The sequence below is a fragment of the Populus trichocarpa genome, chromosome 2 (assembly GCF_000002775.5).
Source record: "Populus trichocarpa isolate Nisqually-1 chromosome 2, P.trichocarpa_v4.1, whole genome shotgun sequence".
NCBI classification, from domain to species: domain Eukaryota; kingdom Viridiplantae; phylum Streptophyta; class Magnoliopsida; order Malpighiales; family Salicaceae; genus Populus; species Populus trichocarpa.
This window is the reverse complement of record NC_037286.2, coordinates 15846175-15864773: the sequence shown is the minus strand read 5'-3', so window position 1 is coordinate 15864773 and position 18599 is coordinate 15846175. Positions and strand designations below refer to the sequence as shown.

The window sequence follows — 18599 nt, the reverse complement described above, 5'->3', positions numbered from 1 at the left end:
TCATTTGAATAAAATGAAAAAAAAAACAGTAATAACAAATAGAGAAAAACAAAAGTGACTACAATAACCAAGGATAAAAACCTTATCCGCAAAGAACATGGAAGGAAGACATAGGATAAAAAAGGGACAAAAAAACTAGTGTGTGTCAACTTAAGCTAACATTGCAGACATGTAATTTTGTGATTAAAGGGTGAGTTGGTCTGGATTAATCTATCAAACTTACTAGAGATCATGAAGTCGGGATACCTAAATAGAAAAAGTTTGAAGAAAACCACAGAGCTAATTTTTTTTTTTTATAAAAAAATACAATGTCAAACTACAAAATTGGAAAAGAAAAGAAAATAAGATAACAAAAAGATGTCAAATCCTATTAACTTTTCAAACTCGTGACCTGGGCCATCAGACCATTAGCACAATGCATGAAAAGACTGCAAAGCTCAATCCCTAATAAATGAAACGTTGAAGGACAATATTGGATAAAAAAATAAATCACATAAAAAGACTTCAAATAAAAAATAGCAATTAAAAGAATGAGGGTTAAAATCAAAATAAAAAAAATAAATTAGAGGACAACAAAAAATTTTAAATTTGAGGGTTAAATTGAAAAGAATAATAACCATAACAAAAGGATAAAAAAAATAAAAAGAATCAGGATGAAATTATAAAAAATAATAAACCATAAATTTGAATTAAATGATTAAATTAAAAACCAATAAAATTTCTATAAAAATGCCAAGTAAATCAAAAGAATAAGGATCAAAATGAAAAAAAAATATGATAAAAGAAGTGAAAAACAAAAAATATCGACTCGCGTTAACTTTCCTAAACTGTGGTAAGGTAATGAGATGGGGATAACCCAACAAATCACTCTTCTAAAACCTAACTCGAACCAGCGGTTTGAACCATAACTTGGGTGATTTAAGGTGTAGGTCGAGTTGGTTTCCATAAAAATAGGCATAGAATTGACATGGTATTATCCTGTCAAAAAAACAAATTGTCCCGCAACCCAATTAGCCATGGGAAAACCTAGTCAAAACTCGTTGACCTTTTTATTTTCTTCTTTTTAATTTGTTTTTTTCAAAGTCATGTCATTTCTACATGTTTATAAAATAAAAAAAAATAAGGTGACTCGAGTTAACTCAGGTCAACCTACCTAATTCTTATATTTCTTAACTTTTATAGTTCACTGTCATTGTTTTTCATCTTATAATCATGACTATTTTTCCATGTTGTTCTTTCATATATTTGTATGGAAAATATAAGTTTTGATTATTCTACCTTACATAATGAGTGAGATGGTCTCCTATTGTGTTAAATGTTTTGTTTACATTAACTATAAACATTATTATTCTCTCATTGGCTCAAACTGAGCCATTTTGAATAAATGGTTAAACAAGTTTTGTTTTCTTTCCTTCTATGCTCTTTGCTCAAACTAAGATTCCTTTTTTATATTGTTTTCCTTCGCTGGCTCATAAACTGTTCTTATTTGCTGTGAGATGTAGTATGATATCCTTATTGGTTTATAAAAGTAGGAACTTGTATGGCTATTCCTAGTTTGAATAAATGGTTGTGTGCTTTTCGATAGATCTTGTTTTAGGGTATCTTAGTGTACTTCCTTGCATGAATGCATGGGAAAGAGAAATGGAAATGCAGCCACTACATGTCTATAGGGTCTTTAGTTAAGGGAGCTTCCTGTTTTATTTTCCAGTGACAGTTTGCAATGAATTTGGCTGGGATGTGTTATTTTGGGCATTGATGACCTTTTCTTTTAGTCAAGCTTTTTTGGTTATAAAATTTAGGCTTTTGATAACATAAAAGTAAATAGGTTGGGCTTTGTTATATGGGGTTTTGCCATTTATAATCTGTCTTAAATGAGTTCTCAGTTTGGTTTAATTTCTGGCTTATTATACTGACTTGGGTCATGAAGATATAGGCTTTATGTCATTGGATTATGCATAATAATCTTGGGTTGACCTTGATTGCTTTGTGAGCTGATTTGATTTGTTTTTGGGCTGTGATGTTTATGGAATTCCAAGCTTACAACATTTTGCATGATAAAAAAAACTAAATTTTTTTTTTGCTTACGACCAAGTTCTTTTAAAAAAAATTGTTTTTGCATATCTTGGCATTGTACAAAAAGAAACCTTTGTTTTATTCTTCATAAAAAGAAATTTTGCATATTCTAGCATTTTTTTATATTTATCCTAGAGTTTTACAAAAGATGAAAAAACAAAAGTATTTTGCTTGCATACTTGGACTTTATAACAAGTTTATAAAATTCATTATAATTTGGTATAAATTAAAAGACATATTAGACTGACATACCCAAACTTTAAAAATGAAACTCGACCTTGATTTTTATCAAAATAAAATATCTTGATGCTTATCTCTATTGTTTTGAGTTAATGGACTCATAGTGAGCCATTACTTGAAGCACAAAAAATAATAAGAATAGTTTTTCAAAATAAAAATTTTCAATTCAAATAAAAAATAATAAGAATAGTTTTTCAAAATAAAAATTTTCAATTCAAATAAAAATTTCAAGAATAGAGAAAATATATATTCATTGACGCAAAAGTTAGGAATACCGACTTTAGTGATATTCACCAATGCTAAAATTGACAATATATTTTGGATCATAATTCACTAATGCTAAGGTTAGGAATATTAGCACTTGGATTGGTAATAAATTTGAACTCTAATATTCACTAATGCTAGAGTTAGGAACATTAGATCTCTTGCATGTAGTACTTACCAATGCCAGATTTGAAAGTATATCTTAGCTGAATATTCACTGGCGCTAGAGTCAGAAATATTATAGGCAAAAAATAAATAGTAGAGCATAATAGACCCTTAGCAATTTAGGACAAGACCAATAATACAACCTACTTTAGGTATAAAGCTTTAAGGGTGATAATATCTTTCTTTTTGAGTAACCAGTCATTTACCATAAAATCTCTATACATAAGTTTGAACTTTTTAGAGATCATAATATTAGATGGTGACTCTATAAGTAAGACTTTTTCCATTAAAAAAAAACATGATGTCAGGTATGTGTTCTTTCCTCTCTTTTTTAAAGGTCATTGCAATGTCGGGTAGCGACATAAATAAATAAAAAACCTTTAGCCATCCAAACTTTCTCCCTCGAAAAACAACTTCTCCTTGCAAATTAACATTGTTTTCCACTCATCTCCAGCAATGGCAAAATCCACCCCACTTCTTTGGTAACAAAGCAGTAGCCCCACCACCACGCGACACCATTTTAACATCTCACTTTTCTTCCTTATAGTCCAAGCCTTTCTTCCCCTCTCTAACCAAACCAAACACCATGACAAAGCCCATCTTTTGGTTGATCACCTCCTTTATCAATTTAGTCTTCCAACCATCAAACAACCCCTCACCTCATGTCATGTTGATAGAGCCACCAAGAGTAACAACCAAACATAGTAAGGTAGATAAAACTGACAAGAGAAAGAAGTTGATCTTCTCTTGACTCGATCTCCCCCCACAAGCATTGGTGTGCCTCATTGCTAGTAAGAGGAAGAGAAGATGCACTTTATCTAGTTGGTCTCATGCACCAACTCTTATTGGAACATGATTCCATTTGTTAATAGTTTATTTAACAAAACAACATGTGTCTCTCATGCACCACCACTTTTCAACACACTTCTAATAGCTTTTAGATGATTTTTGTACCTTTTAAAGGTCGATCTTAAACCTCAAATGAATATTTATGTGTTTTGAATGGTTTGATGTATTGTTGATTGTTGTGAACTTTAATTTTTCAGGATTGTGGACTGTGATATTTTAGTGCAAGTTTAGTGTGTATGGCGATTGTTGATTTATTACGTATATAATATTATTGTCCATAAAGTCAACCCAATATAAATGAACCATTCAGTTGTTATTCAAGGATGTTGGCACATGAAAGACAAAATTCCTTGATTTGTGATTTGATTTCACTATATTCAAAGTTATTTAGAAACATGTTATAATTTTTCTCATAGTTTTGTTTTGTAATGATAATCGTTATTATTTATAAATCCAACTTAGGATAAATAAATCATTTGATTATTGTTCAATGATGTTGACAAGCAAATAACAAGAGCTATTATTAATATATGACTCCTCATTACTTATATCTAAAAAAAAAAATTACAAATCTTTTTATAATTAATATATGTTAAATGTTGGGTTTTATTTATTAATCTTTTAATTTAACATTAATGTTTTATTACTATTAGGTTGGTTGCATACTACAAGAGGGTTGAAAAACTATATTTGTGCTTCATAACATTAAAGAAGAAAATGAAGGATAAACCTATGTGTCCTGGTGGTACAATGTTTGTCGCACTATACTTGAAACTTTTGGAGAGAGGTTAACTCTTGATGATGTTATGGACCTAGATGCAGTCGTGCTATTGATGAGCCCGGATCATTCAGTAGACGACAAAGACATAGATAGATAAATGAGTTATGTTGATATATTTTGGGATTCCAATTCCTAGAATGATATATTATTTAAGTATTTAAGATTCATTTTACATGTATATGTTTTTTTTTTATTTGCATTCCTGGGACTACTTGTAATTATGAAATGTGAGAATTTATTAAGTTTTGTTATTGTGTTTCTTTGCATGTTTTTTGAAGTGAGACAAAATTTTGGGTATAGTTCCCAAATAGGGAAAACTCGACCTAAATTTTGATAAATTCAAAATTTCTTAACTTTCTAAAATCATTAACTAAATTAAATTCCAGATTAACAAACTAAATAATAAATCTCATAAGAAACATTTATTTTTGTTAGATTTAAATGTTGGAGAAATTTGTTGCTGGGAGGGGTAGTAGCCTCATTGCCAATCCTCTAGCTTAAGCGGCCGGCCGATTCACATAAAAACAATAACTTTATGAAAATTTTCTTCCAAATATATTTTATGAGTCAAAATATATATTTTTGTCCAACTTGTAAATAAAAAAACAGAATCCAATTAAAATCTCAAAAATTTATTGTTCATACAATAGTTGTTCTTTGTTTTTTAGTTTCAACCAATCAGCTGATTTAAATGACCATTACAAACCAGTCGAATGGTTTGTCCTTCTTAATAGTACTAAAATTTAATTGATGTCACGGTTATGAACCATGACATCAATTAAAATCTTATCATGATTGTAAACTACGGCATTTAATTGATATCACGGTTTAGAAACGTGATATTTGATTAAATGTCGTGATTTTAAACAGTGATATTTAAATAAATATCACGGTTTTGAATATAATATTTAAATAAATATCATATTTCTAAATTATAAAATTAATTAAATATCATGGTTTAGAATCACGACACCTAAAAATATGCTATTTTATCAAGTTTTTTTTTTTTTCTGTAATTGTGTTAATTTGTCGTAACTTTTTATTTTGTATGGTAATTGCCGAATTTGTCCCATCCAAAATAGGTTGGATGGTCCCTCGAATTAAACTACAGAGAAAGTCGTTCGTCATACTTCATAAATCCAGATCACTTGCATGTGACAACTTTGTTTATTATGAAAACGGATGACAATTATTTTTTGACTATTCCCACGATGTTTCACGTAATTGTCCTGTCCAGCTGTGCCTCCCCACCGTCGTCGTCCTTGCATTTTTCTGGTTACAGATGGTGTCTTGTAAGATGACTAATCCACCCCCTCCAATGGGTTCTACTTCTGTCGCTTGCATCTCTTGCAAATCAAGCAAAGCCAACTCATCCAATAACAGTGAAGTTGTTTAAGTTGTTATTGTTCTTTAAAAAAATTAATTTTTTTTATATTATTTTGATATACTAATTTTAAAAATAAAAAAAATATTATTTTAATATTTTTTAAATAAAAAATATTTTAAAAAATAACTGCTATAATACCTTACAATAAACAGGGACAACACAGTTAAAAAGGATATGTAAAATAAAATATTCTTGCTTATTAATTCAGTTGTTCTCCTAAAAGAACTGGAAAAGGGGAATAAATTAGGGAAAAACTTCGATATCAAACATGATGCCTTAGTTTTTCTTTTCTTGACGAGAGTTTAAAGGCTAGTCTGTTCATGATGATTGAGATTTGTAAACACCTGAAACACTAAGAATTAATTAACGGGTGGATTAGCCATTGGATTTTTGTCTTTTTTCTAATTTCTAGACCTTTTGGATTTAAAAAGAAAAAGGAAGGAAAGAGAGTTCAAGTTTCAAATTAACAGGTTTTTTTTTTTTTCTTGGTAAATATTCTCTCCACACTTTCTTATTACTTGAAGAAACAGAAATACCCCCAGAAGACAGCATATGGCAGCCTTCTCTGTCAATGTCCCCCTCTCCCCTTCAAACTCCCTTCCACATCAAAAGACCAATTTTCTACAAAGACTTTCGAAACTCTTTTGAAGTAGACCTTCATTTCTTAACGCACAACAGAGAGACTAATTTTCAGAAATGGACAGGCAGAGAAGTTTCTCCTTCAAATCCACAAGATCCTTGGTATTTTCTTTCACAATCTCTTCTTTATTCTTTCTCGTATTTTTTACCATCTGGGTGTCCAAATCTACCCCTTCAATTCTCCAAGAAACAAACTTTGAGCTCAACAAAACCTCCCTTGTAGCGAGTTTAAAACCACTTAGTGTACAGCCCTTCAGTGACTTGACTATAAATTCCTCATCATCTGACGTGAAAAGTTCAATTTTTGTAGATACCCATTTTAGAGAACCTGAAAATATTTCTGGATTTGCTAGCATTTCAGTTATTAAAAGAAAGGGCAACGAATCTGAAACTAGTGAGAAAGACAGAGATGGTGTAAATGGTAGTTTTAGCACGGTACAAGAGATTGCGCTGGTACCAGAAACTGCGAGTGTTGAAGAGAAGAAGAGTAGATCAATTTCAACGCAGAGAATTGAAGTTCAGAGTAGTGAGAATATTGCAGAAGAGACTAGAGGAGCTGCTTCACAGGAAAAAAATGAAGCTCCAAACAAGGAGGGGATTCGAAAGAAGAAAAAAGGACCAATTTCAGTGGCAAATATTAAGACTTCGAGGAATGAAAGAAACAAAGAAAAGAGCATGAGAGAGTGTGATGTTACAAAAGGGAGGTGGATCTATGATGAGAACTATCCTCTCTACACAAATAGTTCATGTCCTTTCATAGACGAGGGCTTTGATTGTGTTGGCAATGGGAGATTGGATAAAGATTACATGAAATGGAGATGGCAACCTCAAGACTGCAACATCTCAAGGTACATCAATTTACATCAAACAGTCTTTCTCTTTCCTTTTATTTTGAAAAAGTAGGGGCTTTATGATTTAATTGAAAGGGCAATGGTGGAAAAGACAGAAGCACACAATGTTGAAAATTCTTTTCGTTTTGAAACGGGGTGTTGTTCCATTCCACAGATTCAATGCGACAAAAATGCTGGATTTGATTAGAGGGAAGAGGCTAGTTTTTGTCGGCGATTCAATTAACAGGAACCAATGGGAATCCATGCTGTGCATGCTAATGGGAGCTGTTAAAGATCCTAAGAAGGTGTATGAGACCCATGGAAGGAGAATCACCAAGGAGAAAGGGAATTATAGCTTCAAATTTGTGGTAAGATCAAATTTTGCGATACTAACAAGTTATTCTGTTGGACTTGTTGCTGATTTTTGAGATTGGTTTTGCAGGACTATAAATGTACAGTTGAGTACTATGTGTCACATTTCTTGGTTCATGAGAGTAAAGCAAGGATAGGGTCCAGGAGAGTGCAGACATTACGAATCGATGCCATTGATCATGGTTCATCAAGATGGAGAGGAGCTGACATTTTGATTTTTAACACTGCACATTGGTGGTCTCACTTCAAAACAAAAGCTGGGTCGGTATATTCTTGACCTACTCAACGTCAGAACCTAGGCTAGTGCATAGTTTTTATGGGAATTCTGATTTTTCAAACAAAAAATTGCTACTGCTGGAAGTTTTATTAGGATCTGGTTTCATTAAGAAAGCATGGAATATATTGGATGTGGCAAACTAACAACATTATTACCAGCATGCAGGGTGTCTCTAAAATAGAGCAATATAACTTTGGAAAAGACCATCTGTAGTTTTAATATCTTTGCTTCCTTGTATCTATATCAGGTCGTTTGTAACTTCTGCTGACCTTGTAACAGGATCAACTACTACCAGGAAGGTAACCAAGTTCATCCCCAGCTTGATGTTTCTATAGCTTTCAGAAGAGCTCTAATGACCTGGGCATCATGGGTTGATAGGCACATTAATCCGAGAAAGACTCGTGTTTTCTTTCGAAGCTCGGCGCCTTCTCATTTCAGGTATGTTCAGTGCTGTCATGTTCAATGCCTTGACTTCCACGTATCAAATTGTTGAGTGGCTTATGATGCATTATACAGGGGCGGACAATGGAATTCAGGTGGGCAGTGTATGGGTGCTACTCAACCCCTTAATGAAACTTCAAGTACGGGCTATTCTGAGAAGAATTCCATTGTTGAAGAGACCATCAAGCACATGAAAACTCCTGTAACTTTCTTGAATATAACTGGCTTCTCGGGCTTTAGGACAGATGGTCATCCATCTATATATGGAAAAAGACCTGGTAAGCGCTATGCATCGAGCATCCAAGATTGCAGCCATTGGTGTCTTCCAGGTGTTCCAGATACATGGAACGAGTTTTTGTCCTCTCACTTGCTATCTAAAATAGGCTCTAAACAAGGGGATACGTTTCAGTAGAAGTGATTTGTACTTTTCAGCTTGTACATTCTTTTCATTCCTCGTAATCTTTCAGGCAGGCATGTGGGGATTTTTTTTTAAAATTTAATTTTTGGGGGGGAGAGGTTTTTCTTGAGATTCAGACGAATGGAAACTGGAAGAAATTCATCACTACGAACCAGATAGAGTCCTCTGCAGATTCTGAAACGCTAGTTTTCCAACCACAAGCATGACGTCTTTACACATATACTAACACTGTGGTTACACTGATAGCGTTCAAGGAGGATGTGGATCTGATGAGACGCAAACCCACCCCAGCTAATAATGCACATGGATGCTTCAAAGCTCAAGGTCAAACAATTGCCTACCAGCCTCGAAGGAAAAAAAACAAAGTAGGAGAAGAAAAATGCCTTATTAGTTATGATAATAACAATTTTACATGAAACAACAGCATATTTCATCGGGTACTGTTGGCTTCTACAGGAAACTGCAAGATCAGTTTCAAACTCAATATCAATAACAATGTTTGACCTTATTGCTATCCTGTCTTTTTGAAGGAGTCAAATTCACAGGAAGCGCACTTGTGCGTGCATCTTTGTACAAATAAATGATGGCATGACCTGGTATAGGCAACTTATGTTCATTCTATGAGTAAGAGACTGTTCAAATACACTTAGGAATTACAGAAACATGCTCCATAATATCAAGCCATGCCAATAATCATCCATCAATGTGATTGGTGTTTCTTTGCTCTACCTTGGGAGATTGTGGAATCATCTCTTTTGGAACCCTCAGGTTTTCGAGCCCACGCGGGTGCCTGGTCTGGCCCATAGCGATAATCATAGAATAGCTCCTCACAAGCTTCTATATGCTCCTTTGCAAAGATGCCCACTCGATGATCTCCTGCTACCAGCATTACCTGAATGATCCAACATGATATCTAAGTCCATGTCGAGAATGAAAAATTAACATGGTAATCACTGAAACTTGAATACCTTAGCATAGCAATTAGGATTTGATGAATGGTTTGCAAATTTCAGCTTATCTCCCTTTCGGTAAGCATCAAGGACAAACTGGGAAAAAAAAAAAAAAGAAGAAGAAGAAGCAAGCCACATTAACCGGCGAGGAAGATAGCCACAAAAACAGACTCAGTAAATCACTCTGAAGAGGATAGAATGCGACATTAATCAACGAAGATGACAGTAAGAAAATAGATTCTGTGAATTGCATTGAACTTCAGAAAATGTAAACCAATTTAGTTCTGCAAATCAGATACCATCACTCTACTGCTCAATTGTCAAAGGAGCAGCCATTTGAACATGAGGTGAATTTGGTCTCAAAGGATAGCATTATTATTATGTTCTTACACACGGGATTATCTATTTTGTAACCAGTAACTATCACTTGCCTGATCATTCAAGTCAAAAAGGAATGATGAGTTAGCACGATCATAGATTTTCCCACGCTTATCCGCTTCTCGATGAGAGATCAATTCACCAGTATATTCTCCAAGATAATCATTTTTGTTGACGGGGTTCTGAAACCACATCATCAAATTCAATGCACAGAACAAGTCACGAGTAATGGAGAGCATGACAACAGAAGCAGGCAGTAAGTAATACCTTTAAAAAGGCTCCCCATCCAGCAACATCAGACTTTGCCAAGAGGATCTGAAGAATGATATTATATATTTAGTGTGGAAGACAAAAAATTTCTTTCAGAATGTATCTATAATATTAGTATGATAACAGTTGTTTTTCTGAATCACTCACTCTCTGCTGCTGCCTTAAAAGAAGCCTCATGTTTCCACATTGTCCATCTCCTCGTTTTGGAGGCTCTCCTAATGAGCCATCTCCGCAACTGCATAAAAACAAAAATGTTACACAAAATGCAGAAGAATGAAAGAAAGAGAAGGTCAAAGAGATTGAAAAATTCAGTAACCCTGGCCATCAATAGATCCCAGAATTTATTAACTCAAACCGGAGATCAAATTGCAAAAGAAACATGGATTGAATAGTTCAGTAATCAGATTCATGGGACTGAAAGAGACACTTTAATTCAGAACAGACAGGTTCCCATGACTGAATAAATCAATCAAACAACTTCATGCTTTACTTTTCTTTCTTTCTTTCTTCTTCTTCTTCTTCTTCTTTTTTGATATGAAAATCCCTGAACTATCACTAGTATTCTTTAAGTCACCAGATTGCTCCGAAACTGGAGCCTTTGAAACATGGAACTGGACTGATACAAAGATCAAATGTTTGTCTGCCTGGCTCCAGTTTGGATAGAAAACACTAAAGTCCAAAAATTCCAACTTCTCACAACTAGATAAAATGAGATCAATTTCTGAGACAACTAATATTCAGTTGTGAAACATCTTTTTCTACAGTAAACAACCAACTAATAACTTGAGACGAAGCCTATGAGCCTAATATTCCATTATCTCAGGGGCACATTTGTCAAATGATTCAATTAGTTTCAGAACAGCTGCTTAGACCACCATGTAAATGTTCCTATAGTTTGATAGGCATGTGGTGGTCAAGTAAAAAAAAAAACAAAACAGAGAGAGAAAGAAAAGCATTTCATCCAACTTTGTTCTGGAGCTAACATCTACTTCAATCTGCCGCCCCTATTGGATAATAAGGTCTTGTAGTATAGTGTGTGCGCATAAACTGTCACTGTTACGAAATTTGGAGGATGCAGGATACAAAGATTGAGTTAATGCCAAAAGGTGATGTACAGGTATGGCGAACTTGACAATACAATGCCATGGTGCTTACAGAAACACACACATATAAGAATGGAAATGCAATAGAGGTATGAATCTTTGCATAAAAAACAAAGATTATCAAGTATAAGCATATAAAATACTTTACCTAACCCAGCAATTCCTACAAACATCTGGGTCACATTCACGACCAGCAGCAAAGCACGGGCATTGTCGACTTCTGCATTGGCTCTTTGCACAGTGGCATCCTCTGAAGCGATTTTTGCAACTTTTCGAGCACCTGAAGAATTTTAAGCCGAGTGGTAAGAAGCTTGATCCTGATTCAAATACTACTCATAAAGATGCTGCATAGTACAAATGCAAAAGAGACTATTTTCTACATTCTATATATGTTGCATTAACTTCTGTAATCAGTAGTCACCTTATGGAAAGATACATCAACATACCCGCAATATTTCTCACAGCAAGTTCCGTTATGCAGACAAGGGCACTGCTTTCCACACATTGACTGGCATCCACAAGGTGTAAACTGCTTACATGACTGATTTTTTCCATCAGCAATTCTTTTCCAAAATGATGGATGACCAGCAGACTTCCAAGAATATTTTAGTTTCCGTGCCCTTCCCCTCCTACGAAGTAAACGGGACCTTGTTGGCATATCTTGCTCCTACAGAAAACAAAAGGTATGGAAGAGATGGCTTTATAATGTAGAAACAACTTGTGGGATGAAAAGGCAGAACCCTACAGGAAAAGAAAATGGATATTGGTAGACCCCTATGGAATCAGAAAGAACAGAGGGAGGGAGAGAAGCAGTTAACTATAACAACATATTTAAAAGCAACTGCTGAATACAGTTGGAAATCAATATTCGAATTCTCACAAATATACGAACATGATTCTCTTCCACCCTTCTTTTGTCAAGGGCAGCTATCTTTTCCTGAAAAATCATTGGCATATGCCAAATCTATGGAGTACAATCACCAAGAAAGACAGCAAACTGAGATGAGTTGAGGCAGATGGTTTCCTTACAAAGCAAACTTAAGAATATGGTAGTATAATCCTTCCTGAAATATCATAAATCATAATGCATACCACATAATCCGTATCACTCTTCCCACTGTCTTCTAGAAATGATCTTGGGGCAACAGATCTATGAGGCATCATAGCTCCACTTTCACGCATGTAATTGGACACCTCTATACAAGTCTTTAAGCCTGAAAGTAAGTTCCTTGCAATAAGACAACTGCAAAGCACAAATCATACTTTGAGCACAACGTGAAAAATAAAGACATAAAAGTTTTGTTTGGCACAAAAGATAAGTGAAGTTACATTTGGATTTATCAAAACCAGTAAGTTAATTAGAAGAGGGATAAAAATTTCTGCTCTTTTGAAACCAACATAATTACATTATGTAACACTTGGTTAATAACAGGAATTTATAGGGTACATCCAGATTCCTAATAACTGAACATGGATTGCAAGCTTGCACTCCTGCATATCTAACAGTTTTCAAACAAACATTTGACACCTACCAATGATAAAGGTATCTCAAGACATGTATTATTGGCATCTGCATGCAAGTGTGAAATGTTATTTAAATAGGTAAACCCCATACCTGTTTTTCCCAAATATCTCCACTCCCTTCAGATATAGTTCTTTCTCAATGGGTTTCCACTCAGATTTTCTTAAAACCCCTTCCGCTGCTCTGTCTACTGAGGATGACTGTTTTGGTCTGGGCACTCCAAAGACATCCTTTGCCCCATGCCCAACGTTCTCCTCAGTACCAGAACAAACAGTTTCAAAGGAATCATTGGTCGTCTTTTTTATGGTCATCTTAAGTTCAATTTTATCACTTGCTTTTTTAGCAGTGGAACCATGATCAGGAAATACACCTTCAGCAGCTTCATTTACTACATCCAAATGCAATAATCTTTTCTTTTTCTTACTAAAATCCTGCATATCATCAGGAGCCTGTGATGAGCCATCTGGTGCTATATCTGTATGCTGTGGTGCTTTGCGCTTTCGCATGTATTCTTGGTTATGTATCACCATAGCAGACATATCCAGATTCGGAGCTTCGGAAGCAGGTTCCAAGTTACAAAAAGCTTCCATGATACTTTCTTCATCTATCATGAAGTCTACACCACTTGGCCCTTCAGCATCTGAGGCTGCTGCAGTCTTTTTTTCCTCTGTTGAGGTTGCAGTTTTTGTCCTATTAACAGAACCTCCTGGCAAGTCTTTGACAACTCTTAGCTGAAAGGCATTTACATTAATATCAGACTCACAATTTTCAATGCAGAATGTAAGAACTCTAGATGAAAAATTATAACAGCATATGCAACAGAAAAGATACATTAGAAGTCATTGGTATCCATTTGATCTGGCAAGTCCCTCGGGATTGAATGAATACGTGTAATGGCAGTAGTAAATAAGAGTGTCCACATGAACAAAATATACACACACATTCTAAGAATAATAATTACCTAAAAATTTGGAGTAACAGTGTAACTTTGAGTAACTTGTTTATGTGAGCAGTACAGACAGCACAATTAGTTACCAGCTTCAAATATGTAAGAAAAACTGTCTCGTAATTAAGGAATAAAAAATTAAAAGGAGCACAAAGGATCATATACCACAGAAAGTTAACCTCTCCTGTAGCCTGTTATCTGCAGTTTATAGTTATTTTTGGTACATATATGACCTCATCTGGCCTAATGTTCTTAACATTTCAAGTTCCAATTGGTTAAAAATTGATCTTGTTGACCAGAAAAGCATCCCACTGTTTATGCTGAAAGTTTAAAATACATCAAATAAAAATTGAAGAGAATTTTCAACCAGATAAAAGAACACACCCGAAGACTACATTGATCGCTGCAAGGTTTCCGATCATCTTCATATTCAGACCAATATGACTGCTTTTCACTCTGCCAAGCAAAGCCTCCTATTAGATATAAGAACACCTTACATTAAAAAATATATACTTTATACACACACAGAGCACTCATATATAATGAAGGTTTCTACTCACAGGATTAATCAAAGTTTGCGAACAGCCATGGAGGCGGCAGTCAAATAGCTGTTCAAGATGAAAAAATCAAGGTTGAAGCAATCAAGGATTAATTCAGAAAAATTTCATCTCATGATTAGGCCAGAAATGAGTACCAAGCAACGGCGACAGAATAGGTTATCAAAAGAATCTAAAGCAGCGCTAAGGCTCTTTTCCATAGATATGCCCCTCCCAGTTCCTGAATCACTAGTATCTTTGACACTTTGGTCACCACTATATTTCTCCTCAAGAGTCCTACATCGCTCCTGCAATATCAAACTCAGTAAGTAGATTAAGCCACAGGAAACCATTTTCACCAAACACATAGTAATAGAAGCAACTAATGATGAAATCAGTTCAAAACTCAAAGCAGTTAATATAAATTCCTTTGTACTACCTGGATTTCTGTGGTGCCAACTCCAATAAACTGGCTAACAACATTCAGCACTTCCTCAGCTAATCCATGTTCCCGAGAGACCATCCTGCCAAATTTGACAGACACATTGTGAAGTACTTGGGACTGGTGGAAAATAATTGGTCATGAATTACAATCAGGGGTGTCATTAAGACCAAACAGATAGCATATTTTAACGTCTGCTGCTTCTGATTTAAGCACCAAAAGCGACAATTTTGATAAAAACAAGGACTTTAGAGTATGAATAACTACAATTGGTACATCCTAGAAGACCAAGAACGACAATAAGAACCGAATCTAATGAGAGTCTTACAGCTTTCAAACTGATCTGCGCTGTTTTTAATTTTGATCTTAATATCAGTTCTTGACATATACTCTTTTGTGAAAGTTAATTAAATTTTGTTCAACAGCGTAGCTTTTGCTTAGGTTGCTAGTTTAACAAAAAAAAAAAATGGTAGAGAGCAACACGGTTCATTATTAAGAATGCAATCATGCCATCCTAAAATTTAACAGGAAATTGCATTAAAAATATGTACCAAAATAAAATCAATCAGCTTACCACAAAATGCGATCTTCACCATCGCAAAATTCATGTTTTTCTTCCTCTGGTTCATTGTCTTCTTCACTGTCACTACAAATCAGAGCTTCACTGCCATGTTGATCATAGTATATGCGTCTCCTGCCAACCACTGACTGGTCTTCTGCCATCCTCTGATTCCTGTGCTGCATAATTGCATACTTGAAATATAACACAAAAACAAAATCTCCATATATGAAACAATACGAGGGAGCCAACAAAAATCATCAAATGTTTTGCATTAATTTCCCAACATATGGCAGGTTAAATTTCTCCAGTATCAAAAATGAATTATTGATATCCTCAAAGAGCACCCAAAAGGTAAATACAACAGCACATGTTTGCTTGCTCATTTATTTAGCACCGGGTAAAAAATGTGAAAGATGAGCAAGTACTATCTGACATACTTGTCCAAAAATATCCACGTCGTATACGGAGGTATCTTCTCTACGAACGGGAGCTTGGTACCCGTAGTGGCTGCAACTTCATGACCATTGATAACATCTTTATCACCCGATCCTTGAGCAAATCCACCATACTTACAAAGAGGAGTTCCAATTCTCAAAGATATCATTTTAGAAACTCCATTCTGCCCCATAAATGTTCTCGAAGTTGCTAATCTTAGCTGAGAAACATCGGCTTCAAGTTTCCTTCTGTTTTTCTCAACTTTATCCTATACAAAAAAGAAAATAATCAAACATGAATTGCTTTCTTGTATATAATTATTGACCAAGCCATGAATAAACGAACGGCGATCAGATCACTAGCGACCCTTGAATACGGTCAAACTTCAGACTTACTTTTATCGAAACAACCCTTTCCGCTTGAATTTGTCTTTTAAGCTGATTCATCTTGGACGTCAGGTTTCCAACACCGTTATTTGACGGTTCTCCATCTGATTTCTGCCGATAACAACAATAATAATAAGAAAAGGTAGAAATCGAATTTATAATCAATGGAGAAAATACCTTAAGCATAATAGCAAGCGATTATGCATAGTTCCATGGTGTTATCAATTAAATAATGGAAAATGAATTTATTATCAGCAGCTAAACACCTCATACATTCAATAGATTGAAAAATCTTAAGAGATTAAATGTATCAGAACTGATTTTCATTGTTTTTCCCATGCGATAAGAGTGAATCATCGTAATTATGTTAATCCAGGCCAATCAATAATTATCTATCTTATACAAGGATCAAGACCTGAATTCAGAGGTCTAGAGAGAGGAAACTAACTCTGAATTTAGAGGCAGAGTCGCTTGATCTTGACATCGCTCCACTGCTCTGCGACTCTCCACGGTGAAAGCGAGTGGCAAGCAGAGGGAACGAAGGGAGAAAAAGAAGAAGAAAAAAACATGATTCGGATACGAGATTGACACGTGGTATGTGGTACGTGGTAATGGCGTGGCCTACTCTGTATGAATCTTGTCCATCGATGAGATGCCAAGCATCCATGAAAGCCCAATGGGCTAGGGTCGTTTGGAAGCATTTAGAGTGTGTTTGGAAACGATGTAAATTATATTTTTTTAAATGTTTAAATCTTTTTATTTAAAATAAAATATTTTTATAGTTTTATATTGTTTTGATGTATTGATATTAAAAATAATTTTTAAAAAATAAAAAATAATAATTTTAATATATTTCTAAAATACTTTCAACTGCTACAAGTATTATAATTCCAAACAACAGATATTTCCAAAACACACCAGATAGTATAATCAGCCTTTCAGCCAATCAAAAGATTCGAGGTATCATTTTCAATGAAATGGAAACCCACCCTTGTCGCTCTATTTATATTGATATTTTATTTCTTGTATTTGGTAGCTTCACATTTTGTTTTAAAAGGAAAATTCAATTTTACCATTTCCTTGAAAGCTACGTGACACTCACTTGAAAATTATTATAGAAACCACTCAAATATGTGGGGTTTTTACTCTATCATCCCAAAACCGCTCTGTCTTTTATTTACACAAAACAAAAGGCAAGAAATAAGAGGTATTATGGTTTTTGTTTTTTTGTTTTTTTATAGAGATACGCCTGTCTGTTTCAAATTCACTGGGGGCATGGATGTTTTTTTGTCTTTCTATAGAACAATGAAATTTCCAAAGTAATCTTATAGGAAAAAAAAAGGTTTTATGTTCAAGGGTTTTATAGTAATTTTGTTTTTTGTTGCGCAATAAAATAACAAAAACACCCTCAGAATAAAAAAATAACATTGTCTTTTAAGGGTATTTTAATATTTCTATCATGGTTCCTTTGTTATATCTATAAGAAATAAGAGGCATATATATATATATATATATATATATATATATATATATATATATATATATAGAAAGGTTGTTGGCACCTGCTGGAGGGTTGACATCGCCTATGCTTTTTGGGCAGCATATGTGGCGATGTTCATCATCGAAGTATTGCTTTCCGCAACGGTGTTAGAAGCATCGTGAAGTCCTCTTTCAATGTATACACCGTGTGCAGGTAGTGGATGGTCAGTTCATCATCAGTGATTGTTTATGTTATTTTCTTTTCTCTCTTTTCCCTAAAAAATATACCTGGTCCTCTTTTTTTCATATATTTAAATTTCAATCTTTATTTTTTTATTTTAATTTTTTTTCTTAGCTTTTTTATGAAATTTTTTATTGTTTTAAATTTAGTCATTCAATTATATTTTCTCATATATTATTTCTTTCAATTCGATCATTATTCTTTTGGTTTCTAATTTTTTGTGCTTATCCCTTTTGTTAAAGTTTTATTGGCTTTCAATTTCATCTTTTAATCAAAGTTTATGGTACATATATATTTTTTTAATTTGATCCTCATTCTCTTAATTTTTTTTCTCTTTTGTTAAAGTTATTATTCTTTTCAATTTAACCCTCCAATCAAAAATTTTTGGTTGCCTTCTAGTTTATTTTTTGTTTTTATTTTCAATCTCGTTTTTTTAATTGTGATTTTTGTTTTAGGTCTTTTTGTGTAATTCATTTTTTCCCTGGTTTAATCCTTTAGTGTTTGATTTGCTGGGAATTGGGCTTTGCAGTTTTTCTATTCATGGTGCTTCTGATCTAATGACCTGAGTTACGAGTTTGAAAAGTAAGCGCGGGTTAACATCATTTTTTATTTA

At 34.1% G+C, this 18599-nt stretch overlaps 2 protein-coding genes across 9 annotated transcripts; one reads left to right on the top strand and one right to left on the bottom strand.

Annotated features, from left to right (window-relative positions):
* The first annotated feature begins 6085 nt into the window (after window positions 1–6085).
* Window positions 6086–8829, top strand: LOC7460458 (protein trichome birefringence-like 6). 2 transcript variants are annotated; one of them, XM_024594793.2, is made up of 6 exons: window positions 6086–6500; window positions 6752–7246; window positions 7404–7596; window positions 7671–7861; window positions 8157–8315; window positions 8394–8829. In XM_024594793.2, exons 1-6 carry the CDS (start codon window positions 6331–6333, stop codon window positions 8728–8730), a joined length of 1545 nt encoding a protein of 514 aa, XP_024450561.2. In that variant the 5' UTR covers window positions 6086–6330; the 3' UTR covers window positions 8731–8829. The 2 variants fall into 2 exon arrangements, with proteins under 2 accessions (XP_024450561.2, XP_024450560.2); XM_024594792.2 differs by having other exon boundaries at window positions 6313–7246.
* Window positions 8830–9102: 273 nt separating this feature from the next.
* On the bottom strand, window positions 9103–16879 carry LOC7481403 (histone-lysine N-methyltransferase EZA1). 7 transcript variants are annotated; one of them, XM_024594783.2, is made up of 18 exons: window positions 16715–16879; window positions 16276–16377; window positions 15883–16148; window positions 15458–15616; window positions 14881–14965; window positions 14600–14749; window positions 14466–14513; window positions 14290–14361; window positions 13053–13690; window positions 12530–12680; window positions 12318–12401; window positions 11884–12104; window positions 11586–11717; window positions 10482–10569; window positions 10332–10379; window positions 10118–10246; window positions 9705–9782; window positions 9103–9628 (listed from the first exon to the last, which is right to left on the bottom strand). In XM_024594783.2, the coding sequence occupies exons 1-18, from the start codon at window positions 16748–16750 to the stop codon at window positions 9437–9439; spliced, it is 2679 nt and encodes an 892-aa protein (XP_024450551.2). In that variant the 5' UTR covers window positions 16751–16879; the 3' UTR covers window positions 9103–9436. The 7 variants fall into 7 exon arrangements, with proteins under 7 accessions (XP_024450551.2, XP_024450552.2, XP_024450553.2 ...); XM_024594784.2 differs by having other exon boundaries at window positions 12330–12401; XM_024594785.2 differs by having other exon boundaries at window positions 12318–12374.
* Between the last annotated feature and the right edge of the window lie 1720 nt (window positions 16880–18599).